Here is a 25,630-nt window from a genome sequence, read left to right as displayed (position 1 = left end):
CCTGTTGTCTTCCTTGGACATCCAGATCTTTTTACGTTGCTGACCTCACCAATGCTTTCTTTCTCAGGATGTACCAAACTGTAGATTTTGCCAATCCTAACACTGCAGCAAAGTCTCAGATGAGGTTTTTTTTTCCAGTTTTTGCAGCTTAAGCAGGCTCGTTTCACCTGCATGGAGAGCTGCTTTGACCGCATGCTGTTCATAGCAATATCTTCCAAATTCGAGCACCACAGCTCAAATCAACTCCAGTCATTTTATCTGCTTCATTAGTAATGAAACAATGAGCCCATCAAATAGCCTTTAAATCAATTGTCCAATTACTTTTGGTCCCTTTAAAAAGAGGGCGGTGCATGTTAAGGACCTGTACTCCTAAACACTTCATCCAATTTGAATGTGGATACGCTTGAATGAAAGCTGAGTCTGCATATTATGTCCATGTCCATTATGTATCAATAATTGGAATATGTTTAAGTATACAGGTAAAAAGTGTCCAAATATATATGGACCTACCTGTACGTATGTCAGGTTAACTGGTGGTTCGATGTTGGCTGCAGGCACATGTCTGTTTCTCTCTGTTAGCCCCTCAACTTCTGCCACCAAACACAAGATTGTCTTTGAAGCTAATGTTGTACAACATCTATTGTTTTCTAAAAAACAATAATGTTGAAATGAAATACTATCTGCCGAGCTATCTTATTCAACTGTACACTCTTTGAAGAGTTCCCCACCATTGCCTCTGTGAAAAAAACATTTAAGTTTGAAATGTTTTCTCGAAAATCCCCAGAAAGAAAAAAAGCACCACTTCATGATTCAGTTTTCAAACAGTTATTAGCGTTACTAGTATTAATATTTGTAATATTATTGACACTGCACCGGTGTTTCATCAGGAACAGTGAGTGACTGTACATTATCTTTTATTAATAATGAAACAGTTTAACTGAACGGGACCTGAATATGAAGGTAACAAAGAAAAGAAAAGAAGTATGCAGTCCAGATGCACAGCACAGCTTCCAGGATTGGCGAGACCTTATGACAAACAAGGGAAATACCACGACTCTGCCCATTTTTGTCTTTGCCAGAATCACCTGAGGTCCTGTTGGGGGGAAAATGTCAAACGAAACTGTACATACATCTGGAAGCATCTTTTGTTTAGCCTGTTTACACATTGATGACAGGAACAGTCCAGTTACTCATCGCTGTTTGCACGATGTTTGCGATGTTGGAAGTAGCAGTGTTGCCAACTCCTCAGTAAGGAAAATCGCTATTGGCCTAAAAGTCGCTAGAAGTCGCTAAATGATGTCATCGCCTAATTTGCATAATTGGTCATGCTAATGTAATTGTAACCTATGTTGTTGGAGAGAGAAATGACATCGTGGAAGAGACATAAAGTGAGTAAAAAACGTCCTAAATGCATTTAGAGTTTATTTAGAACTACAAATTAAATTTCTTTTAGCAATTATTGTTTTTTTAATGTCACAATTCCAATCCTGCTCCTTTACCCGGGCTTGGACCGGCAAAAGTCACCCGAAACAGGCACTCTGGGGGAGTTATTGTTTGTGTGTGTGTGTATGTGTGTGTGTGTGTGTGGTTTTAAACTTTGTGGTCCACAAAACAACATAACAGTAAAAGAAGAACTGACTGCGTTACAGTCAGTGCGGGAGCCCTGCCCTGATAGCGGCCTGTGAGCGCTTTGGCACGGGCGAGGTGCCCACCGCAGCACCCGCTGCTTATTGAGAGTAAAGTCGTCATAAATAAGTCTCTAATAACGCCAGAAAAAGTCGCCAGATTTGTCGCTAGTCGCGTTTCAAAAAAAAGTCACTAAGGTGGCCTGAAAACTCGCTAAATATAGCGACAAAGTCGCTAAGTTGGCAACACTGGGAAGTAGTAAAGTTTGGGAAAAGAAAAACTACGGAAATCCCAGTTTAGAAGACAGGAAGGAGACTGTGCGCTCTGGAAGTGAAACCGACCCGTGAATGCATCATTGTGTGTGACAGTAACGTTAACGACAACGTAAGTTTTACATTATGTAACTTTAAAAAAAAAAGATGTTTGCTGACGTATTAATGGTGTCAGAAGCGACACAACAGCACCGGTAACTTTTGATGTCAACTACACACTAACAACCGCTAAACTGCGGTTTTAAACAGAGCCGAGGTTGTTGTATGTGGTTCAAGCCACCGATAACAGTACCTGTAAGTGCCTGTTTATTATTGTTTGTTATTATTGTTATTATTATTATTAGTAATAGCATCAATACCAAAATAAAACTACTCCAAAACATATGATTCACTAAATACTACTTTAGACAAATCATGCAGTTCCCCCCCCCTAATAGAAACATATATACTCAGCAGCCACTTCACTGGCTACACCTGTTCAACTGCCCATCACATGGCTGCAACTCAGTCTGTATAATATCTGCTGCCATAATCCACTATCTTCAAAGCAGAAGTTCAAACTCAGCATCAGAAAGAAGCTCAATTAAGTATTTTTGAACATGGCATGGTTGTTGGTGTCAGACAGGCTGGTCTGGCTATTTCAGAAACTGCTGGTCTTCTGGGACTTTTCCACATAATCATCTCTAGGGTTTGATGGTATCGTCTGAAAAACAGAAAATATTGATGCTATAAGTCAGGGGAGAATCAACAGAATGCTTTGAGCTGATATCAGAGCAACACTAACTCAAAGAACCGCTGATTACAACCAAGGTGTGCAGAAGAGCTCTGAATGCACAACTTGATGCAGAAGCAGCAGAAGACCAGACTGGAAGTCACTCATGTAGGGTGATAAGAGAACAGTGAGGCTACACAAATGCAAACACCAAAACTGACGCTGGAAGAGTGCAAAAAATGGTGGCAGGTGTGATTTATCTCGATTTCTCGTCCACATTCAATTCAATCGAATTAAATTCTGTTCAGTTTTATTTATATAGTGCAACAGTGCATCTTATATCATCTGTATCATGAAGAACTGACGATGTTCTGCAAGCAAAAGAGCAGTCCAAGTACTTTGTACTAGCAAGGTGTAACTAATGAAGTGGCCACCGAGTATACATGGCCTGGTGAAATTTAATCATTATAATCAGGCTCTAATAAACTGGATAAATCAAAAGACTGATATATACAAATGTTTTTTTAAAGATAGGTTATGGTTGTTATTCCCAGGTTTGATATGAACCGAGGTTTATTTTAGTTTGACATGACATAACGGGATTTTCTGTGTTATACAGACACCTTGTGGTGAGTAGGGTGAGTGAAGTCCTCGCTTACACAGGAACTGAAATGTGATGCATCTCGGTGCAAAACACCCAGCCTTACAGGAAGTCACCAGAGAGAGAAAGATTCATTCGACACGTAATAATTAAAACTGATGTGCTCATTAAGGCTGTTTTGAATATTACATATAATGTAGTTACATGTGTGCTCTAAAAGGTGTTTTCAGTCAAAATGAAACTGTTAAGAAATTTCCTTTCTTGTTTTTCGAGAGCAACTTTCAGCTGAAGACAAAAGGAAGTCACAGTTTGTGGTTAGACGCTAGTTTCATATAAGTTTATAAAAAAAGTATAATTTAAATAACCTGCAGTTTCCGTTCATCCCCTCAAATCACGCCTCAGCTACAGTTTCCAAATGGCCTGCACCATAGTAAAAGGATAACTTTGATTTTAGGAATGCATTTGTTGATGTTGGTAGTTTTTTAAAATGATTTCTTTTGTTTAGTTTTTTTCTGCACAATGAAATATCCCAGCTACGACATGCTGGCTAAGTCATAGATGACTTTAGGTCTAAAATCGTCAAATTGAGCACAATATCGAGCTTTGTCAACAGTTTAGCATCTTGCACATTCTTTCAATTCCCTAAACCCTCCTTTTATTTCACACAAATCAGCAGTTCAACTTTGTATCAACAACAAACATCTGAGTGTGGTTCACCAACACATTTCCTGTTGCCTTAACAAAAAAAGGCAGTTGTCAGAGAGCGACAGGAAAGCTGCTGTCCTGAGGTGAGTTCAGAAATGAAGCTGTCACATACGCCCATTTATACTGCAACTGCGCTCTATTTCCTTTACTGAATGTCACAGCGAAGCAGATAAATGAGTCAACTGAGACACCCAGTCTCTACATGTGCTACACGTGCAGCTCAATGGAAAATGTGGCTGTTCAAGGTCTTCAGTGTAATATGTAAGTTTTTAAGCGTTTATGTTCAATTCTGTAGTTTATAAAGAATATTTTCACTTACATGCAAATCTTAATGCAACTGAACATTGTTTGGTTCTTTGACAGATGCGGTTGCTGTTTGTGCTTCTGAGGATAACGATGGTAGGAAAAACTGTCTTTCATGCCGAGAGCAGATTTTCACACATTTGAGCAGATTGCACTGTTTTAGAAGTTGAAGATGATTTTTGGAAAAAGATTTTTTAAAACATTTTCATGTTGAGCAAAAACACCAGATTCAGTACAGAAGTTAACTGTTAAGATCATAAAGTGTCTCTTAAACCAACATTTATGCACTGAATGCCTACATGGCTGAGTCTGAGTCGAGCAAGAGCAATGTTTAGGAAGTAGAACTTGGGTAAATTTAACAAGAGGAACATGAAGTACTTTATTGTCATGAGTCTGAAAGTTCCTACAACTAGATACACACACTTATAAACTCATGTGTCCGTATTACCTCACGCCAGCCTAATCTCAATAGTCTCCTGTCATCATGCCGTAGGTTTCACTTGACAGTATTGAGAGTGGATGTATTGTGTAATTGTTTTGTATGTAGGACACAAAGGATGTTTTCCTCCTTTTTCTACATGAGAAGTGTTTTTAAGTCATTGTTTTGTCAAACTAAAAGTTCTTAAAAGTTGTGAAAAATGTATTAATTTCAATCATTCATGTCTACTAAAAAAAGAATTAGGCATCGCAGTTTGAGATTGGAGCTCTGATTTAACTGTTACCAGTGTTTTTATGAAGTCTCACCTTTACATTGTGGATATGACTCAAACCTTGTTTTTTTAAAATCTAAACTTTGCTCTCCACATCTTTTCTCTTCTTCATCCAGCAACCACCTACAGTTATAGAGAAAGTGAATCGACAGCACCTCCTCCTTTTGGTGAGATTATGACCTCAGTTTTTTTGATCATATGTACTCGTCAAACGCCACTTGCACTGTGCCGCTAACATGTCGGGCTCGTTTTTGGCTTCAGAGCTACCTTAACTGGCACGCCGAGCATCATGCACAGCCTGCACATTAGTGGGCAGCAGTACCTGCATGATGGATTTGTTTTATTTAACCACATCCGATAGGTGACGTATTTCACTGACATCTAGTCAGATCTGAATTCAGTGAACACTTCGTTGTGTTCAAGAATACAGCGCGAGTGTTTGAGCTTTGGCATGCCGTCCTGTTGAATAGATGGGTACAATTTATCAGTAAAGGAATGGGCAGGGCCAGCAACAACGGGCTACTTGAGTAAGCTTTTTAGGTGATGTCTGATTGATGCTGTAGAGTATCTAAAGACTTCCTACTGACCCATAAAACACCCCATTCAACGCAACAATTCTGAGGTTGTGTCATTACAGAAATCTAACCAATCAAAATGTTTTTTCCGGTCTTTAATTGTCAAGTTTTGGTAACTTTGGTTTCCTGTTCTTACCTGACACGATTAGCATCTGGTGTTTTTGTGCTCACATCTACTTCAGCTTTTACTGCGTTCTACATTCACAGATGCTCCTCTGTGTACTTCGTTTGTGATTATTCTTTTAGATTTACTGATATTTTTATATTACGTCTGTAGCCATCATTAGGGGGGTTTTGCTCAGATTCTGGATATACGAATGGAATCTAAACTCCCAGTTGTTTTTCTTTTAGGAGTGTAAACCCTCATTCATTCCCATTCTTTTACTTTTTTTAATCAATTTTCAGAGCCTCCGGTACCAGTTCTGGAGCGAACGTCCTCCTGGTCAGACGTCTTCTCTTCTGAGAAAGTAGTGCTAGAATGTAAAGCCACTAGCAGCTCGGAGCTGATCATCACATGGAAGAAAGATGGAAGCCCTCTAGGTTCTGGTCCAAATCTGTCTCCGTCCCCAGATAAGTCAGTGCTTACAATCACAGCAACATCAACACAAGATTCTGGATATTACACCTGTGTGGTTGAGGGCAAAAAGAAGCCCAGTCAAACTAAAGAAAGTGGACCTGTCGAAATTACAGTTTATGGTAAGGTTCGTTGCAATATTTGTGCTGTATTTATAGAGAGAGTGTAGACTGCTGAAGCATGCCCTTTTCTTTCTGTGTCCTGAGCAGCAAGCACACCCAAGCCCACACTTGCACGAGATTCAGACTTTGGCGAGATGTTCCCCGGCGAATCCATCACTTTGACCTGCAGTGTTGATGTGTCGTCTGGATGGGAGTACCTGTGGCACAATGATCAACACCAGATTTCAGGAGTTAATAATAAGTCGTATACCATAAATTCTGTAATGACGCAAAACAGTGGACAGTATTATTGCCAAGGCAAAAGAGATCAGTTTCTTACACATTTAAGTGAGAGCACAACTCTTAAAGTTATTGGTAAGTATCCACTGTGCCACCAGTACATAAACTACAGCATTCATGTTTATTTACATGAGGCTGTGTGTAACTTTGGATGCATGTATAGTACTTGGATGATGTACATAGCAATTTGGCTTTCTTACTGATACTCTTTTAACCTGCAGTTAAAAGTTCTCTTTTTTTGTGTTACAGACCCACCAACACCAGGTCTGCAGCTTCAGACTGCCTGGAAAGATGTGTTTGAAGGTGAGGCGGTGGAATTTCGCTGTCACGTTGTCAGCAGCACCCCTGGCTGGACGTTTACATGGCACAGAAATAAGCAGCAGCTCCAAAATAACCCAGTTGAGATCATTAATGGGGACGGATCATCATTAAAAATCAACCCGGTCCGTCAGACGCATAAAGGATCATATACCTGCAAAGCTCACCTTACATCTAGGGGAGTGAACTCTGGATTCAGCAGCGAGGTTATGATCCAAGTTAGCGGTGAGTTTTCTTGCATGTGCATGGCATTACTTTAACTTGCATTAACAGTTTAAGAAATAACAAAGTAATAAGAGTACGACAGGCTAACAGGGTGATTCTGTCACTGTGGACAGAGCCAAACAGTCTGTTTTGGCCCTCTGCGTTGCTTCATATATACCTCACAGACGAACATGAGATTCTTATCAGTTTTCTCAAACCTCACCACAACAGTAGGTGAACACAAGTAAAATTATTGTTGTAAATAAGCAGTTGGTATTGTGAATATGCAAAATGCTAATCTTGTGTATAAGCAGGTCATATTTTGCGTTGTCCATACTGTTATTAAAACCTCAAAACTTCTTTGTACTCCGTGAAACAGCATTTTGAGAGCATCTTCCTTCCGTTATTTTCTGCATCGTCTGTCGAAACAGGATGTTGTGGCGTAGCATAAAGCAGAGAGGGATGCCTCAAAAGCCGTCAGGGTGTTAGAACATAGGTGGAGCTGTGAGGGAAAGAATAAGATCATTTGTGTAAAAGGACACATCCTGTTTTACACACTAAATAATAGAAATCATTGCTAGCTGCAACTGTAAAAGCATGCTATGTTAAATGGTTAATGCGTCTGCTTTCGTCAGAGATTCCAGTTCCAACTTCAACAGACACACTCAAGTGGGCACATGTGTTCCCCACCGAGAGTGTGAAGTTCAAGTGTGGGATGGGGCAGGGCGCCTGTGACTGGATGTATACATGGTAGAGAGATGGGACGCAGGTCCACGCTGATGGTACTGTGTCTTTAGATGTGAATGAGGCTCTGCTTCAGCTGGTCATATAGGAAAATATAAGTGTAGTGGAAAAATCCAGAACAGGGCTGTCACCAGCCAAACCAGTTCTGAAGTTTCTCTCCCAGTGTGGTGAGTTTTAGAAATTTACACAACATCACAAACGCTTTTGTGATTTGAGATACTTTGGGGTATTATTATGGGGAGAATCAAAACAGAGAAAATCTAATGATTTGTAAAATGATTAACAAGTCTCTTATATTTTATTTTTTAGAAATTCCTGTTCCAACTCTGAAGCTAGTAACCAAATGGCCAGATGTGTTCCCCACTGAGAGTGTAAATATGATCTGTGAGATGCAGACGGACAGCGCTGACTGGACATACGCGTTTTACAGAGATGTCACTGAGGTCCAGCATTATAATTCAGATAAGGGCAGAAATCTTTCCATCACCTCTGCTTCAACCTCAGACGGGGGAAACTACAGCTGCTCAGGAAAACTGAAGAGCAGGGACGTCTACAGCACCAAAGGTTCTCCACTAAATCTTCATGTCTATGGTGAGATTTGTTTTCTTCTTCTGATTTTTGACACGGTTCTTCATTGAAACTTGTCTTTTTCAGTTTTGCTGTGTTAGCTGTAATTTTAAAGTAAAGGTTTAAAATGTTGCAATTGTAAGGCTGTTGACTCTCCTGCTAACAGTTAGAGAATGACAGTGATAACTCATTTACAAATGTGCAAGGTATGTTTATATAAACTCTTCTTCAGAATATTTATTTGTAGTCTAGCAGGTTTGTTTCTGCTTTCATTTATAAAAACTGTTCTGAAGTTTCTCTCACTGTGGTGAGTTTTAGAAATTTACACAACATCACAAACGCTTTTGTGTATTTTTACAAAAGAACTTTTTCAAGTTCAGGTATAAAACATATCAAATATTATATCAAAATACAAGAGTAATTGTTTGAGACACATCACTAGCTACACATTAGCTCCCACATATGTTTGATTGTCATGTTCATATCCCCTCAGCTGAGAAACCCACTCTCACACTGACACGAGATCCAGAATACGATGTGATGTTTGCTGGAGAAGCGGTCACCTTCAGCTGTGCCATCAGTGTCCAGTCTGAATGGACCTACCTGTGGTACAAAGATGGCAGTAAGGTTACTGGATCATCAGACAAACTTATAGTTCAAATTAGGGGAACAGCAGATCAGGGATCGTATACATGCAAAGCAACAAGAGGTCAAAATCCAGCCTTCAACACTGATTCAAGTGAAGCTAAACAACTTAAAGTGCAAGGTAAGTTTCTATTGACTCTTCTTCAGAATATCTGTTTGTAGTCCAGCAGGTTTGTTCCTGCTTTCATTTCAGAACCTTTTTCATGAACACTTCAGTTGCTTCTGTCTAAAATTAAAAAGACACTACTTCCTCTTTGTCTGTTCAGAAAACAAGCCTAAGCCTACAATAACTCAACAGCCAGATGCTAAAAAGCTTTACGTTGGAGAAAACGTGTCCTTTGAATGCAAAGTTGAAAACTCAGATGGATGGAGCTATGACTGGTACAAAGATAAAGCATCAATTTCCAACAACAGCAACAGTTTAAAAATGAAAGGACTCTCTTTGTTAAACGGGGGAGTTTATAAGTGCAAGGCCAAAAGAGGCAAAACAGGATTCAACACAGAATTCAGTGACCAGCGGACCGTACAAATCTCTGGTGAGCTAAAGAAAGACTCTTTGAAATCATGTGATTTGAGATACTTTGGGGTATTATTATGGGGAGAATCAAAACAGAGAAAATCTAATGATTTGTAAAATGATTAACAAGTCTCTTATATTTTATTTTTTAGAAATTCCTGTTCCAACTCTGAAGCTAGTAACCAAATGGCCAGATGTGTTCCCCACTGAGAGTGTAAATATGATCTGTGAGATGCAGACGGACAGCGCTGACTGGACATACGCGTTTTACAGAGATGTCACTGAGGTCCAGCATTATAATTCAGATAAGGGCAGAAATCTTTCCATCACCTCTGCTTCAACCTCAGACGGGGGAAACTACAGCTGCTCAGGAAAACTGAAGAGCAGGGACGTCTACAGCACCAAAGGTTCTCCACTAAATCTTCATGTCTATGGTGAGATTTGTTTTCTTCTTCTGATTTTTGACACGGTTCTTCATTGAAACTTGTCTTTTTCAGTTTTGCTGTGTTAGCTGTAATTTTAAAGTAAAGGTTTAAAATGTTGCAAATGTAAGGCTGTTGACTCTCCTGCTAACAGTTAGAGAATGACAGTGATAACTCATTTACAAATGTGCAAGGTATGTTTATATAAACTCTTCTTCAGAATATTTATTTGTAGTCCAGCAGGTTTGTTTCTGCTTTCATTTATAAAAACTGTTCTGAAGTTTCTCTCACTGTGGTGAGTTTTAGAAATTTACACAACATCACAAACGCTTTTGTGTATTTTTACAAAAGAACTTTTTCAAGTTCAGGTATAAAACATATCAAATATTATATTAAAATACAAGAGTGATTGTTTGAGGCACGTCACAATGTCCACATTAAATACTGCATAATTTTTGATTGTCATGTTCATATCCCCTCAGCTGAGAAACCCACTCTCACACTGACACAAGATCCAGAATACGATGTGATGTTTGCTGGAGAAGCGGTCACCTTCAGCTGTGCCATCAGTGTCCAGTCTGCATGGACGTACCTGTGGTACAAAGATGGCAGTAAGGTTACTGGATCATCAGACAAACTTAAAGTTCAAATTAGGGGAACAGCAGATCAGGGATCGTATACATGCAAAGCAACAAGAGGTCAAAATCCAGCCTTCATCACTGATTCAAGTGAAGCTAAACAACTTAAAGTGCAACGTAAGTTTCTATTGACTCTTCTTCAGAATATCTGTTTGTAGTCCAGCAGCTTTGTTCCTGCTTTCATTTCAGAACCTTTTTCATGAACACTTCAGTTGCTTCTGTCTAAAGATAAACACTCAGACACTACTTCTTTGTTTTGCTGTTTTAAAATGTTAAAAATGTTTAAAAGATTGCAAATGTAAGGCTGTTGACTCTCCTGCTAACAGTTAGACTGTGAGAGTGTTGACCCGTTTACAAATGCGATGTTCAGTATGAGATCACACCAGAGGGGGAAGGTTGGCTTGAAAATTAGAGAAGCCATAAAAACACAAACACCCATGTTAACCTCATTCAATGCAAAGGTGATAAAGTCTTCAGGAAGTCAGCGGTTAATTCACATGAAGTCTAGTAAAGTTATTATTGTATTTACACACTAAAAAGTACATTAAAAATGTTGTTGTGTTTACTGTAGCATCATAGGGATGGAGCAGCATCATCGTGTAACTCTGTAACTACCTCAAATAAAAAAGTTTTTTCATCATGGCAGAGAAGTGTTCTCGTTATGAAAATGGATATTTAAAGCAGTGCAGACTAGTTAATGGTCATCTTACCTTTAGATCAGGTACGCCGTCTGACTTGTATTTCAGTGCTCTTGTACAACTCTCATTGTTGATTCTTATCAACCCTCAGATGCACCGACAGTCACACTGGAGCAGAATCCGGCACATAATTTGATGCACTCTGAGGACTCAGTGTCCTTTAACTGTCACGTTAATGTTTCCTCTGGATGGATGTATCTGTGGTACAAAGATGGCAGCAAGTTAGACTTATTTGGAAGCAAACACAACATCACTTCTGTGGCAACAAAAGACTCTGGTTCATATAACTGCAAAGTTAAAAGAGGAAAGGTCTTCGATTCAGACAACAAAATAAAGCTCGACGTTGAAGGTACGTTTTTTGATTTCCTCCTTTCATTCTTCTGGTTTTGAATGTTTGTTATTCACTTCTTGGTTGCGTTTATTACAGAGCGCCCAAAGGCTTCTATAGTCCTGCTAACTGGCTGGTCAGACGTCTTCTCCACTGATAGCTTGAGTCTAAAATGTGAAGTAAAGGAGAGCACGCACAACTGGATGCATTACACATGGTAATATAACAATGTTCATAATTATTAGTGCCCTGTGTAGATTCTGCTCTTTAGGAAAATTCAGCAGTAATGCAGATTTTCAATAAACTGAATTTTAATAGGTTCAAAGAGGGGGAACGAATCGATTCATTCAATGTGACACATACAGTAACTCCCAGCAATGACCCCGACCAGAGTACTTACACCTGCTGTGCACATGCTGATGAGAGACCCTTATACTCAAAATCCAGTGACTCCTTCAAGACCAAGAACCTTCGTAAGTACAACTGAGCTCTGCTAGTTATGAATCTTCTCTCAAAATAATATTCTGTCATTAATCTTGTGCTTTGTTTTGTTTTAATGTTTAGTGTTAAAGAGGCGGGTGCTTCTTTCCATCTCTGGCTGCATCGTCTTTGGTATCGCTGCGGTCTTGATAGGATGCGTGGCCCTGAGAGTCTTCCGCAAACCAAGTATGCTTTCTTATCTTTTTGACTGTGCAAATTCTAAAACTCTGTAAGAACCAACATCATAACTTTTAGAATGAATGAAAGTGGGCAAACTGAAGAGTGAAATAAAAAACCTTTAGAAAAACGATTTGCACCTAAATCTGCAGCTGCATTTGGTTGGACAGGTGCAGAAATTTTATCTATTCAGCCTGCACTTTTACCCTCGCACTGCTCTCAAAGTGTCTTTCTTGGGCATCTCTCCCACTCGACATTATTAAACAGACTACGTACCAGTAAGTTAGTGAATCATTTTGTAGCTAAAGATAAACTATTATCTTAAAGGGTTAATGGAATCCAAAATCAGCACAGTATTAAGGTGACACCCAACTTATATAAATGTCCAAATCAATACAAGTATCACAAAAACTTGAGCTGTTAATTTTCACACAGATGGTCGTGATGACAAAATGGAAGAGGTCAACCTGTTTCCGACAATGGCCGAGCTAAAGATAACTGGTAAGTTAGCACCATGTCAGTGACGTGGTTTTGGTCGCCCTTTCCAAGTATGCTGTAGATAGAGGCCGCCACAAAAAACAAAAAAAAAAGAAAGGCTGGGAAACTACCGACTTGCACATAAAAGTTTAGGTGTGACTTCCTGTATTTAACTTCTTTATTCCTCTTACTGCAGATGTGCCGTGTCCACTGGTTGAGTACATCACTGATGCCTCTCTGAATGCACCAGCTAAAGGTAAAAATAAATAAATCTCGTAATGAGTGAGCACATAAGTCCTTTTTCGAAGAAGTCGTTATCATGATTGATTCATCTGCTGCTTTTGTAACTATGTAATATGAGGAAACTGAGAATACATCACTTCCTTGGGAGAAACAAAATACTTCCTTTAAATGTCATATTTTGCAGTAAGTCTGAAACTGAAAAGTAAGAAAATCGCTGTAAGCAGAGAAGATTTGATTGACATACTTAAATAAGCGCTCAGCTGTCGTAAAAGATGCTGATTCTTTTCTTTCTTAATCCGTCTGAACAGAAGAAGAGGAGGAGAATGGCACAGTCTGCAGTGAAACAACACCCTTACCAATAACCAAGCAGGAGGACCAAGGTAATAAAGTTTAAATCACAAATGCACTTTGCTAATGCGCTTATTTTTTTAATCTGCGGTGATGATGATGATGATCCTGTGTCAGCGTTTCTAAAACATAAAACACAATTTCTCTGTTTTTCCACAAACCTGGTCTTTAGCTGCAACGACTGACAACCAGGAAACAACAGAAACCAACGGTGGGCTGAGTTCTTTTCTAAAATGAATGACGAAGTCTTTGCATCAACAACAGGCCTATCAATGAGTCAGCAGACATACTTCAGCTCTGTGAGGCTTTAATGGTCAGTGCACACCAGAAAACAACATCTTTGTGCGATCTAGTGATGTGGCAGTCACAGGACATCTGAAACTCAGCTGAAGATCATTACAATTGATGTGAAAGGTTTTCGTTTTAGACGTACTCTGTCATGGCCCGACAGCTGGAAACTCTTCAGGGCGAGATAGTTTTAAAAAACCAGCTACTGAAAAAAATAAACATATGATAAAATATGCATGAACAGATATTTTATACACACATTTCCAAACAGCACAAAACTGTTGAGGATTTATGCATCGTTTAATTCACATTGTTTGAATGAATTTGGATTTTAAGGCACTGTTAAATAGAAAAAACATTATTTATGAGCTGAACATCATTTATAACCACTGTTCATTTTGAGTTGCTGTATATATTTTACATGTACGATGACGTGGAGGAGAATTTATTCGTTGTTCTTCAGTTAGATCTTCAGTTCTCCGAGCAAGCAGCAGATGTCAGCAGATGTAACACAGGCTGTGGTGTTGTCCAAACTTTATTTTTACCGTAACGATGAATGTCACTTTTGTTCTTTGCTTCTTGCTTCGTTTTCTAACCACTTGGATGTTGATTAGTTGATGTATTTATGTAAAAATTCAAGCATTTTAAGTTTCCACATGAATTGTGTTAATAAAAAGTATAAAATGTTGCCAAGAGTGCATAAACTAACAACATTCTGCACCGTGTGACTGCAAGAAGCACGCATTCAGCCAGTGGGAATTTCACAAGTAGTGCGATTTGTGGATCAGTTGGTGGGGAGGTCCGTGCATCTGTAGCAGTGACAAGAAAGAGGACAGAATCCACATGGAAAACCAAGTTACCATCTATAAATAAACCTGTGATGAACCAAAAACAGCATGGTGGCTCACTGCATGCACAACACACACACTGACTCACATCTACTTGAGGATATCTGCCAGTTTTTCCATATAGTAGTTGTAGTTCTCCTGACAATCCTCCCAGGGTGTAAAGCTCTGATCCTCCTTCTCCACGTACGTTTCCCACACATGCAGGAAGTCAGACGGCTTCATCATTCGCAGTTTGCAGCCGGCTCTCACCAGGCCCTTAAGCCCTTCAACTATCTCTGGCTCCTCCCACTCGAAGAGACGGGAACAGAATATACAAAGACGCATCTTTTTGCGCTGCTGGAGGATGCTGGCCAACTTGGCTGCACAGGCCACACAGGGACTAGATGATACATACCATGTGACATCACACTCTAGAGAGGCATTAGGGAGCACCTACAGATGTGGGAGTCGAGGTTTGAGTCTAGTTTGTATTATGAAGTTAGAAATGAGAAAACTAGAGTTCACATTTGGGCACAATGGCATTACCTGTTCAAAGAAGGCCACCTCAGCGTGAGCGGTGGCATGTTCGTCCTCCATGTAACCTTTCAGAGGCTCTGCGCTGCCTCCTGCTGTATCCACTCTGAAACACAGGAGGGTTTTGTTCCTCCCTGATGAGTACTCCACATTCCTGAACTGAAACTTGAAGTAGAATGGGCTCATCTGTTCCCTGGTAGAGTAAAAGTGTGAGTTTTAACAAAGACGCCCTTTTGCCTTGTGAGTGAATCTAAAAGGAAGTGGTTTACTGGCAGAAACTGCTCTCATTATCAGGGTCAAAAGGTTTGTCCTCTGTCACCTCTCATTGTGGTTCATGACAGTGCAATGTGAGAAAAAGTCACAAATGACTTTCCAGGTGGGCAGACGTGCACTTGCTTGCCTAAGCATGGGTTGCTCATTTTGTGATGATCCAAACTAAAGTAATAAATAAAATGAAAAATAAAGAGCCAACGACTGAACGTTATGGCCTAAAGAACCTATACCAGCCAACTCCACCTGCCCGGACTTAATAATCTACTGTTCTACTGCACAAGGAGAGCCAGATGGATCACACAAAATAGATCTCATATAATGTTGATGGCGCTTTGCTTTGACAGCACATAGTCATAGGACAGATACGGGAAACAGATGCTAGGCAGGGGGATATATCTGGGGCCGGCTTCAGTGTTCACTTCGTGACTCATCCCTATTCTTACCACTACGCTAATAACAGCATGTGCAAGTCACCAGTTTCCTGTCTCATTGAAATCAAGTAAAGAACATGCACTTTAGAACAATATGACTTATACATAGAAAGGACTTCATCTATAAGATAAAACATGCTTGTGTTAAAGACTAAAACAGGTTAGTGGGACACACTGTTTTGAACTCCTTTAGTGGGCGCCTGCTTAGTGGGCTGCCCACTGCTTCACTGAGTGAATGGGTCAAATGCAGAGAAAAACAAGTAATTTCCCCATGGGGATCAATAAAGTATCCATTATTATTATTATTATTATTATTATTATGGCATACGCAGTAAATTTTACCCACCCTGTGACGATCTCAAACGGAGGCAGTTCTATAGGCTGAAACTCCCCATTTTCATCACTGCTTTTTGCGTCTGCGCCTGCTGCCCCCTCACTTTCCCCATTCCTCTTCTCTTCATCTGTCTTTGGCTGCTCAGGGACCTTCTCTGGTTTCTTCTGGGGTTTTTCTGGCTTTTTTGCCGTATTCTCGTTCACCTTTTCCTTTTCTTTGTCCTTCTCACTATTCGTTTTGCTTTCCGCCTTCTTTTCTTTCCTCTTGACGCTGAACCGGCTGTTTCTGTCCGCCATGATTCTGTGCAAGTAGGTGACGGTGTCGGATGAAGAGCAGGGGTGAAAAGGAGAGAGAGAGACAGATGGGGAGGGGTGGAGGGTATAAGTGGAGTCATGACCCTAGTGCATTACAGAAATAGCACCTATTGTGTGCTAAGGTTGGAGTCAAAACATGTGCATATCTGACCAGGGTAGGGGGTAGGTGGCTCAGTTAACTAAGTCCCCTGCCTACAGTGGCCTGGCTATTAAAAGGCCAAATGACCAAACATGACTGACTGCCAGTGTGTGCGTGTGGTGAAAGGGACAAGACGAGCCTTAAATTTCTTCCATAATTTAGGCAATGTCCAAAAAATGAAAGACAAACCAAACAGCGTGCACAAATGTGCCGCCTCAAGCACGAGTGCTTTTCAATCCATCAGGCTTTCTAACTGTCAGCAGGCCAGCAACAGGCAGGTTATTAATAACACTGCTTGGCTGAGTGTGCGTGTCTGTGTGTACGGGGTAACCAGGGCTTTCAAGATACTAAACACCGCTTCTGTTTGTGCCAACTCCGATGTCCTGCAGCCCATTAGGCATTAGGAAGGCCAGCTAAAGGGCACCTCAAATAGGAGAGTATTTGGAGCAGAGCAGCACAAGCAAATGCAAACTCAGTGTGTAAAAGAGGGTTTGTCTCTGTGCTGTGAATAAGAGTGCGAGAGTGTGCAGTGGCCTAGTGTGCATGTGCCCGTGAACAATCAATCTATGAAATCACCCTGCATCAATATGGTGCTTTGCTGAGGCCATCGTGCAGGGGAGAGGGAAGAATTGGTTTTGTAAGGGTGTGAGCATTTTGTGTGTCTGTGTGCGGATGGAAAATGTCCTTCTGCACTGCAGATGTAATAACTTGAGGTATAAGGACCAGGGAGGGAGTGAGGGGGCAGTTCAATTACAATTTCCTCCCCTTCCCCCGGTCTCACTGTCTGCCAAGTAATTCATTTCAGAGGCAATTACCAACAGGGCTGCATCCCAGCCCAGTCGTCTAACTCAAATGGATGAGCTGTCACAGCTGGGGAGGGGCAGGTGGGTGCCTCAAGCTGCTCCACATATACTAACAAAGAACAACAACAACACACCCATGGAAAGCTGGGAAAACACGCGCTTCAAAGATGAACACAGTGGCACGTCCACACAGATATCTAGTTCCATATCTAAATCCAGAGACGTCCCGGGGTGATAACCATTAAGATCACAGCAATCTTTGATAATTATGATCTATGAGGGGGATCTCTTTGTATCGCCCACAGATTAGCACATTGATTTTCAAAAACAAAAACTGTTACACTGGGTTTTTTTCTCTTTTTTTGCAGGTAATAATAATAAATAGATGTAAGCCTTGTGAGAGCACTATCAGGGGTTCATCTTCAGACTGACTGATGCTGTTGTTTATGGTCACTTTATTGATCATAGCTCCTTAATTGAGGCACTGAAGCGCTTCATCCCTTTAATGTGGTATTATAGAACAAATGTACAGTAGCTGCATGCAGTCCTGACATTTATTTCTCAGGTCTTTAGAAATAAGATTTTGTGAGGCTTGTTGCCTGTGATAAGGGAAGAGGGAGGGGGTGCAGGATGTGACTGCTGCCTGCCTGCTGACTCAAATTTAACTGTAATGGAATTATTGCAATTACCCAGCCTCCCTGCAGGCCCAGCCCAGAGTAAGAAAGCAAAAAAAGGCTAACACACACTACTTTATTCCCTGTTTTCCTTCGTAAGGATGCTCTGCAAAATTATTTCAAAATATCTATGTGAAGTTCAACAAAGAAAAATCTTTGTCGTGGCACAAACAGTCATTCCTTGCTAGTCTTCTGTGACAGACACAGGGTCAAACCCATTTCACTTCCTCAAAGTTCACATGAAATTGAAAAAAGGAGGGTGGGGGGGGTGCTGATAATAAAAATGAAATGAAATTCACCTCTCCTCTGAAGGATTGACAGAGGACGATATAAATAAGGGTCAAAATGATACACATGAAGCACAATCCATGTCTTCTTCAAAATAAATACGAAGAATTTTGGCTTACGAAAGACCTTCTGGAACAAATTCATTTCGTAAGTCGGGGGTCCACCGTATATAACAAACAGCGTGTCACATGAGGACGTGCATTCACTGACATCCGCAAACTGCACACACCCGCAGCGTTAAAGTAAGTGAAACTAATTTATTATCATCTCCCAGTGATGAGGCACACACACACACACATAGTTAAAACAAAGATTGAACCCCGCATTAACATACTGTTGAGCAGTTGATGACTTCCTTTAAAAATCGAAATAATGAATCACAACCTAAAGCTAAAAAAAACACGAGTTGCTACAGTGTGCAAAACTTGACTAGCTGGTTATTGTTGGTTTGTCAGTGTTGACTGATGGATACATGAGAAAGAGGGAGATCTGTGGTTGTCTGGAGACCCTGATCAGGCAAAATAATGTCAAAGTAAATGCTTTAGTATGGATCTGCTTCCAGCAAACTCAGTCCACAGCATGTGGTGCGATAGTCTGTAGGCTACGAGGGGAAGCAGACAGCCATCCACGCCCGCTGTAGCCGGGAAAACCGATCTCGAGGATTAAAATGAGCTGCAGCTCTGAAATTCTTCTTGGTGATTCGTTCTATCTGATATGAAATCATGTGCAGTATGAGGATTATGTTATCGTGCTAGCTCAGGTTCCCTTAGAATGGTATGGAGGTTAGAATCCAAGAAGTTACTTTACTGCAAGTGTAAAGAGCTCTAAGTCCATAATAATCTGTAGTTGGCTTTGAGGTAGATGAGCGTCTCCAGGTTCTTTGGTAAGACACAGCCTCTCTCTGGCAGCAGGAAGCGTCCAGCTGTAGTGAAAATGCTCTCCACCACAGTACCACAAACAGGTATGGTAAAAGCTCTCTTGGCCACCTGGGCAAGCAGAGGGAAGTCAATAGCTTTACGTCGCCAGTAATGCAAAGCCTCCTCGTCTGTGGGTTCCTCACGTAGGTAGATAGCCAATTCCTGTTCTAGGCTCTTGGCCTGTGTCGTGGGTCTCTGCTTGATGAAAGAGAACAACTTGCAGGGCCGAGAAAGTGAGGAGATCGGTGATGGAGCTGGGGCAGGAGGAGTGTGGGACTGTGGATGAAGGTCTGTGTTGAGATTTACGGGGCTGGAGGCTGTGGAGTGTTTGGATACCTCCTCTATGATAACTTGTCTGTGCCAGTCAGGGTTACTGCTCCAAGTAAGTTTGAACTGGGGGTCCAGGGTGGTGGCAGTGATGTAGAGGGGGTTCTCCAGGATAGGCGCAAGGAGACGCTCTACAGCCTGGCTGAGGCCCACAACCAGGGAGGGGCAGTGGGGGGTGGACGTCTCGGACAGATGCTTGCGGAGGCCGAGAACACAAGGCAGAGCGAGACTGATAGACACATGTCTGTCCGTCTGTGCGTCTGCTTGTCTGTCTCCGTGCACCATATCCCAGGCCTCAGTGAAGGGCTCCAGAGTGTCCGTGAACTCCCTCAGCAGGGCTCTCTCTGTACCACCCAGCCCCAGTTCCCCTGGACCGCTCATCTCCTCCAGGAAATCCACAGAGTCCAGCAGCCGCCGAAGGACCTTTATCAAAGCAGACAAATACATAAAGATTATTAACGATGCCAACCAAGACTGTGGTCATATCTCAGTGTCATAATGTAAACCTTGAATTAATGGTATTATGCATTTATTTTGCTAGCCACACTTTCTTTGTGCACCTTCTGCTTAACATACTGCTCATGTTAAATGTTTGAAGCTGATGCAATCTGTTTATTTGGTGATATTACTAATATGTAACCCTAACGTTAACTTGCCTTAAGCTGAGCAGCCCAGTCTTGTGCTGCCTCTGGGAAATTTCCTTGTCCCCCCATCATCAACCCTGGACCATCGAACACTTGGCTGAGCTTCTCAGGTGGGACGGCAGAGGTAATGTAGTTGTAGAAACAGGCTGCCTTTGCCAGTGTGGACGAGAGCTGTGGACAAGAGCGCAGCCCTTCCCTGACACACTGTTCAAGAGAGCGAGAGAAACAGTCCACCCGAGAAACGCCCAAACCCTGCTCCCATGTGTATTCCCATTCTCCTTCTTCTCCAGCGTCGCCGTGGCCATTCCTGATCTCTTCTCGCTCCACATTGTTACTACCATCCACCTCTTCTTCATCATTTCCATCTTGGCCGTTACCGAGAGGAGGTGAAAGCAGAAAACCGGGAAGGCAGCATGGCTTTCCGCTTGTTCTCGTCGGCAGGAGAGGGTCTGCCACAACACGAAATGCTCTGCCTGACACGCCATGAGAGTGACATACTTCATCAAATTCGGAAAGTATGCGATTCCCAGAGCTGCCACCAGTCAGTGGAAGGCACGCCAGGAGAGCTGAGCGCATTTGCCACTCAGATGTAAGAAAATGGCAGGTGACACCAAGGTACCTATAGAGAGAGAGAAGTGGAGTCTTCAGTAAAGGGATTCAAACCAAGTTCCCATTTTGTAGTTTCTGGCTTGTTTTACCTCCTTACCCTGAAGTGACTCCAGATAATCCTCCCCAGAGATCCAGGCTGAGGCTAAGGGCGTGTGCTGAGGCCAAGGCCTGACGGGTGGCCAGCTGGGCCTGGTAGGCATAGGCTGGAAGAAGTTGGCTTTGGATGTAATGCTGGGGCTCAGGGGTGTAACGTGGCTCCAGGAGCTGAAGCAACTCTCTGAAGCCTTGATTTTCCACTATGGACACTGGCTGGAGATCACGCACGATCATCTTAGCTATAGCCTCAGAAATCAGAACCTGTAGTTTAAAAAGAAACACCACAAATTGCACTTTTTAAAAATAGCTAATGATTCTACTGCAATGTCTCAATAAATCATCTGTTACATTTGCAACATTGCAAGCTCCAGCGCTAACGGGCTACAACACACCTGACGTGGATCATGTCTGTCAAATTTGGTCACCCCTCCTCCAGAGCCTCCTCCTACTCCTCCCTCAAGAGTTCCCATTCCTCCAACAACTCCACTTGCTACTCCTCCACCTCCTCCTCCCACTCCAGCACTAATAGGGAGTGTGTAGCGGGTATTCCCTCCATTGGCGTTGAAACTGTGCAGGGAAGCAGAGGAGTAGCCCTCTCTCTTCATATCCTTCCTTTTGACAAAGTCATCATACATAGCCTGGTGCTTACGCTGAATGGAGAGAGACAGAGGAGCATGAGGTTGTTATAGTTCATTTCTATACCTCTACACAGCATGCTGAGTACATTTCTGCAGGAGATGATAAGGTATAGGTAACCCCCATCCCTCCCCTCCACTCTGTTTCCCCTTGCAGAGAAGCAACAGACTGCCTGTACAGTCAGGTTTTTACAGCTAATCCTCCAGAGCTGTCGTAGAGCCAGCTGCTTCTGCTGCTCCTGACAAGAACAAGATGAGCCAGATGTTAACAGCCACATGTACAATTTTATTCGGAAACCGTTACCTTAAGGTGCGTTACGAAGTTGGACGTGACGCTCCGTTTCGCCTGGATCCTGGTGCCACAAGCCTTACAGTTGGACTCGATTTTCCCATTTTCCCCTTCGAACACAATGTTAAAGTAATCCAGAATAGAGACCTTGGAAACTGACGCCATTGGAGCAGACAGTTCCTCCGCTCCGGAGTGAAATCAACTTGCAATCAAGGGCAATCTGAGTCCGAGGTATCAATCTCACCTCGCCTCTGATCATGAGCGCAGGCCTGAGTGTTTACTTCTCAGTCCCTTATCACACATCACAAATGTTGCTCCCAGTTGCGCAGACAAAAGAAAAATTGTATTTCGAGCAGGAGTTGCGTCGCTCGCACGTCCAAAATCGGACACGATCAGGCTGCACAGTCTGCTGCGGATGTCTGGACACATCAATAATAACACTGAGGCCACATCCGTTGTTTCTGCGCTCCCATCCGTCGTTCGGACGCAAAGCGCTGCGTTTCACGGAGGCATATAGGGAGTATTATAATTGGACCAGGAAGTACACACAATAAACGGGACTTTCGGTTCCCATTTCGGTAGTTCCCGGTAATGTTCGGCTGTCCCCAGTGAAACTGCTGGCGTCGGAGGGTGGTGGCGCTCGGTCAAATGTTTTCAATTATGCTCATGTCGGTATGATAACAGCCAGTTTCTCCGGATGTACAGCATCATTTCCCAAAAATGTAAATTAGGTCTGCGTCTCTGGCTTGGTAATAATATAAATAGAAAACATATAAATAGAAAACACTCATACTGACTTGCACATAGCATCGTGTCGTGTTTTACATATGAAACATGGTGGGTGTGAAAATTCTGAGCGCATTTTAAAGACAATAAATCACGGTGACTTTTACTTTCCATAATATTTAGTAAACACAACAAAACACATCTTTCAGCTTTTCGTGTGTTTTTAAACGAGGTTTTGCGGAGACGTGGGATGTAAATGTGTGTTGACTTGTTGTTAGGCTATAAATACAAGACACAAAGAGGTTCAGACATTTTTAATAGTGCATGATTGAGGTATATTTTTTAATTTAATGTGATTTCATTTTCAAAAATTGTTGGTTCATTTGTATATTTCATGTATATAATTACTCGATATATTTTTACATTTTAGTATTCAGCATTTTTGGGCTCCACAAGCAATACGTCTGGAAAGAAAATGCAGAGAATATACTATTTCTAATGTATTTCATCAAAATGAAAACAACATCTATGAAACATTTCCACAAGCTGCCAACCCTGAACTTTTTTTAATTAATGGATTGTGTTTGATAAAATAAAGTTACACTTTTATTAACAATTAATAAAGTAATTAGTTACAGCACACACACAAAAACAGGCAGCCTTATGCCAAAGCACTGCTTGCCATTTATTGAAAACATTTAAACAGGTTCTGCTAACATTTTATGATTTTACAACATGTGTAATAAGACCATTTTCACAAACACATCCATCTCAATTAAAAGGAAAAAAAGAGATGAAATAAATAAATTACCAATGATTTCCACAGAAAGCTTGAACTGCTGGGATCTGCTCGTCCAGCTCCACCAGGAAGCTCTCTTTTTAGTTAACGAGCCCCTGAAGCATCATCTACTGACTGTCCTTGGCTGAAAGCTGTTTTTTAGCCTCCTCAGCAGAAGTATTATGTCTGCTACCTTGTCCAGCTGAGTTGCTGAGCCTTTCCCCTGGAGTGTGCTTGTTTTGCAAGCTGTGTTTCAGCTCCTGTCTGGCGCTCAAAACTGCAGCCTGGAGTGCTGCGATCTCAGCAGACAGTTCTATTACTGTAATGACAGAAAACAACAATTAAATTGGTGAGTGGTGGAGCAGCAGAACAGCAGGAGCTTTCTCCTACCTTCAAGAAATATCTTTGCCCATATCCAAATTTACTTATGCAACAGAAGCTGTAGCCATCGTGCTGTGAGTATACACAGGACTCTGGAAACCTCTATTCATATCTAACAAGCTGCACAAAGCAAACCTTGATTCATATGCATATGAGTTAAGGTTTGCATATCTAGAGTCTTGGTAATAGACACAATAATAAAAAAGGCGTTTTATGTGCTGCAGATTATATTGCACGTGTTCTCTTTATGTTTTTCAGTTTTCCTGTGTTTGATTTCTCTGTAGCATATTTTTTTTCCTAAAAGCTATTCATGCATATCGTCAGTTTTGTAGATTTGTTTATTTTTTGTGTTTGTGGTTGCGATCTCTCTAGCTGCATTGTTTTGAGATGGCAATACTGGCACATATGGATCAAATTCAAAGACTGGTTCATCTGATATATGTCCAGAAGTAGTCACATGTTACTCCACATGGTTCCTGTTATACTTCTGTGAAGTCAACCAGCTGGGACACATGTGTAGTATAAGGTAATTTCTCTGCATTCGCACGGACCCTCGTGCTCACCATCCGATCATGAAATTTCCATCTCAGATGACAGCAGACCCTAGCCTATTTGCAGACATTGAAAGTATAATCTCATCCATAGTTGAGGCAGAGTAGGTGTCACCTGAAACCATAACACTAAGATGTCCTTTGGCATGTAACATACCTTGCTTGAAAGATGATTGTGCATGTTTTAGAGACTGTGGCACCAAAACTCCAAACCACTTCAGTGGGTCTTGCTGAGGATTCTGGTCACGTTTTCCAGCTGGAGCTTTCTCGCTACCAGTGCTCTCGCTTTCCTCTTTTTCTCCAATCTCTCTTTTTGGTCTGTTTCTTCTCCTGACACCTTGTAAATCAAATAGTGTCATCAATAACAGAGTTAATAGTAGACATCAACGACACACATCTTTAATACTGCATCACCTTCTTCTTGAGGTCCTATATCCTCTATAGCTCTCTGATCTTTTCCAGACTCTTTACGACACGTTTGTGTACATCTTTCAGTGGTGAATTCCACCTCACCATTGTCCAGTGTCCTGTTACATACAAATATACGTTTTAAAAGAGCCTTTTAAACAAATTAAAGTGATCAACAGACTTTTCGTTTTTCATAAAAATTACTGCTTCCTCACCTAGTTTGAACACAGACTAGTGGCTCAATCTCACTTGCATACTGAAGTGCAGAGACTTGTTTGTTTCCCATCGTATATCGTGCCTTGCTCATAGAAAACCACCCCTGAGGGGAAAATGGTAAAGTCAAATTATACAGGCAGAATGTAAAAAAAGAGCATTTTTATTACAAACCTTTTTTGCGTAAATTTATTTTTGAAAATCCTTATATGGCTTTTTATGGAATTTAAACACAGTCAACATAGCCCTAAAGTCTGTTAATATACCACACTAAGATATTTCCCATTATATAACACCTACAGCCCAAAATGCCATATACATTTTGATTTATTTTCTATATTTTTACCTACAGATTCTTAGGGAGCAAAAATTGAACTTAAATGTCTGATGTTGGCTATTTATCAACAAGGACACTACAGGTACCTGCTCTATGAGAGAGTTGAAAGTGGCTCGCTTCTCCTCCAGTAACTCCAGCTGCTCCATGAAACGAAGCAGCTTTTCGTCCAGTAACAAAGAAGATTCCTCTGATTCTGACACACCCATACTCACTCTCTGCGCCAATTTAAGCCTCCTTCGCGGGTAGTCTTTACCGCTATTTTGATGTACAACGTTTGAGTAAACCGAACAGAATCTGTTGAGTGCTTCCGTGTACCGTCACGTGACACGTAACCACGTGGTATACATCACGTGTTCATATATCAAACGTACAGAAAATACTAATACCAAACATATCGCTAATACACTTTGTGAAGTGTGACTTTGAATCATTTATGAGTCCTGGAATCCTATGTACTGTTATGGACTCGAAGAAACGCTGTACGAAAGCAATAATATTGAGATATTGTTAAGATTACCCTTCCCATAAT

At 41.4% G+C, this 25,630-nt stretch overlaps 4 protein-coding genes across 7 annotated transcripts; 1 reads left to right on the top strand and 3 right to left on the bottom strand.

The window, feature by feature from the left end:
* The first annotated feature begins 1,358 nt into the window (after positions 1–1,358).
* On the top strand, positions 1,359–14,261 carry LOC113012922 (hemicentin-1). Of its 4 annotated transcripts, none has more exons than XM_026153372.1 (21): positions 1,359–1,388; positions 3,885–3,999; positions 4,078–4,177; positions 4,280–4,315; positions 5,046–5,096; positions 5,910–6,200; positions 6,288–6,554; positions 6,729–7,022; positions 8,055–8,336; positions 8,806–9,078; positions 9,224–9,493; positions 9,627–9,908; positions 10,379–10,651; positions 11,324–11,581; positions 11,660–11,777; positions 11,879–12,033; positions 12,125–12,226; positions 12,653–12,718; positions 12,891–12,950; positions 13,246–13,317; positions 13,458–14,261. In XM_026153372.1, the coding sequence occupies exons 3-21, from the start codon at positions 4,090–4,092 to the stop codon at positions 13,520–13,522; spliced, it is 3,303 nt and encodes a 1,100-aa protein (XP_026009157.1). In that variant the 5' UTR covers positions 1,359–1,388; positions 3,885–3,999; positions 4,078–4,089; the 3' UTR covers positions 13,523–14,261. The 4 variants fall into 4 exon arrangements, with proteins under 4 accessions (XP_026009157.1, XP_026009158.1, XP_026009156.1 ...); XM_026153371.1 differs by lacking the exon at positions 1,359–1,388 and adding an exon at positions 1,818–2,010; XM_026153373.1 differs by lacking the exon at positions 3,885–3,999.
* Positions 13,576–16,627, bottom strand: apobec2b (apolipoprotein B mRNA editing enzyme, catalytic polypeptide-like 2b). The gene is made up of 4 exons (XM_026153427.1): positions 15,985–16,627; positions 14,947–15,127; positions 14,510–14,853; positions 13,576–14,382 (listed from the first exon to the last, which is right to left on the bottom strand). The coding sequence occupies exons 1-3, from the start codon at positions 16,266–16,268 to the stop codon at positions 14,512–14,514; spliced, it is 807 nt and encodes a 268-aa protein (XP_026009212.1). The 5' UTR covers positions 16,269–16,627; the 3' UTR covers positions 13,576–14,382; positions 14,510–14,511.
* Positions 16,628–18,427: 1,800 nt separating this feature from the next.
* LOC113012930 (zinc finger BED domain-containing protein 4) lies at positions 18,428–22,947 on the bottom strand. The gene is made up of 5 exons (XM_026153386.1): positions 21,723–22,947; positions 21,176–21,433; positions 20,785–21,044; positions 20,091–20,697; positions 18,428–19,857 (listed from the first exon to the last, which is right to left on the bottom strand). Exons 1-5 carry the CDS (start codon positions 21,870–21,872, stop codon positions 19,015–19,017), a joined length of 2,118 nt encoding a protein of 705 aa, XP_026009171.1. The 5' UTR covers positions 21,873–22,947; the 3' UTR covers positions 18,428–19,014.
* A 69-nt stretch (positions 22,948–23,016) lies between these two features.
* Positions 23,017–25,448, bottom strand: vma22 (vacuolar ATPase assembly factor VMA22). Its single transcript, XM_026153431.1, has 5 exons — positions 25,188–25,448; positions 24,767–24,870; positions 24,558–24,670; positions 24,301–24,480; positions 23,017–23,530 (listed from the first exon to the last, which is right to left on the bottom strand). Exons 1-5 carry the CDS (start codon positions 25,305–25,307, stop codon positions 23,340–23,342), a joined length of 708 nt encoding a protein of 235 aa, XP_026009216.1. The 5' UTR covers positions 25,308–25,448; the 3' UTR covers positions 23,017–23,339.
* Between the last annotated feature and the right edge of the window lie 182 nt (positions 25,449–25,630).

Source organism: Astatotilapia calliptera, chromosome 20, assembly GCF_900246225.1.
Source record: "Astatotilapia calliptera chromosome 20, fAstCal1.2, whole genome shotgun sequence".
NCBI classification, from domain to species: Eukaryota; Metazoa; Chordata; class Actinopteri; order Cichliformes; family Cichlidae; genus Astatotilapia; species Astatotilapia calliptera.
This window is presented reverse-complemented; position numbering and strand designations above follow the sequence as displayed.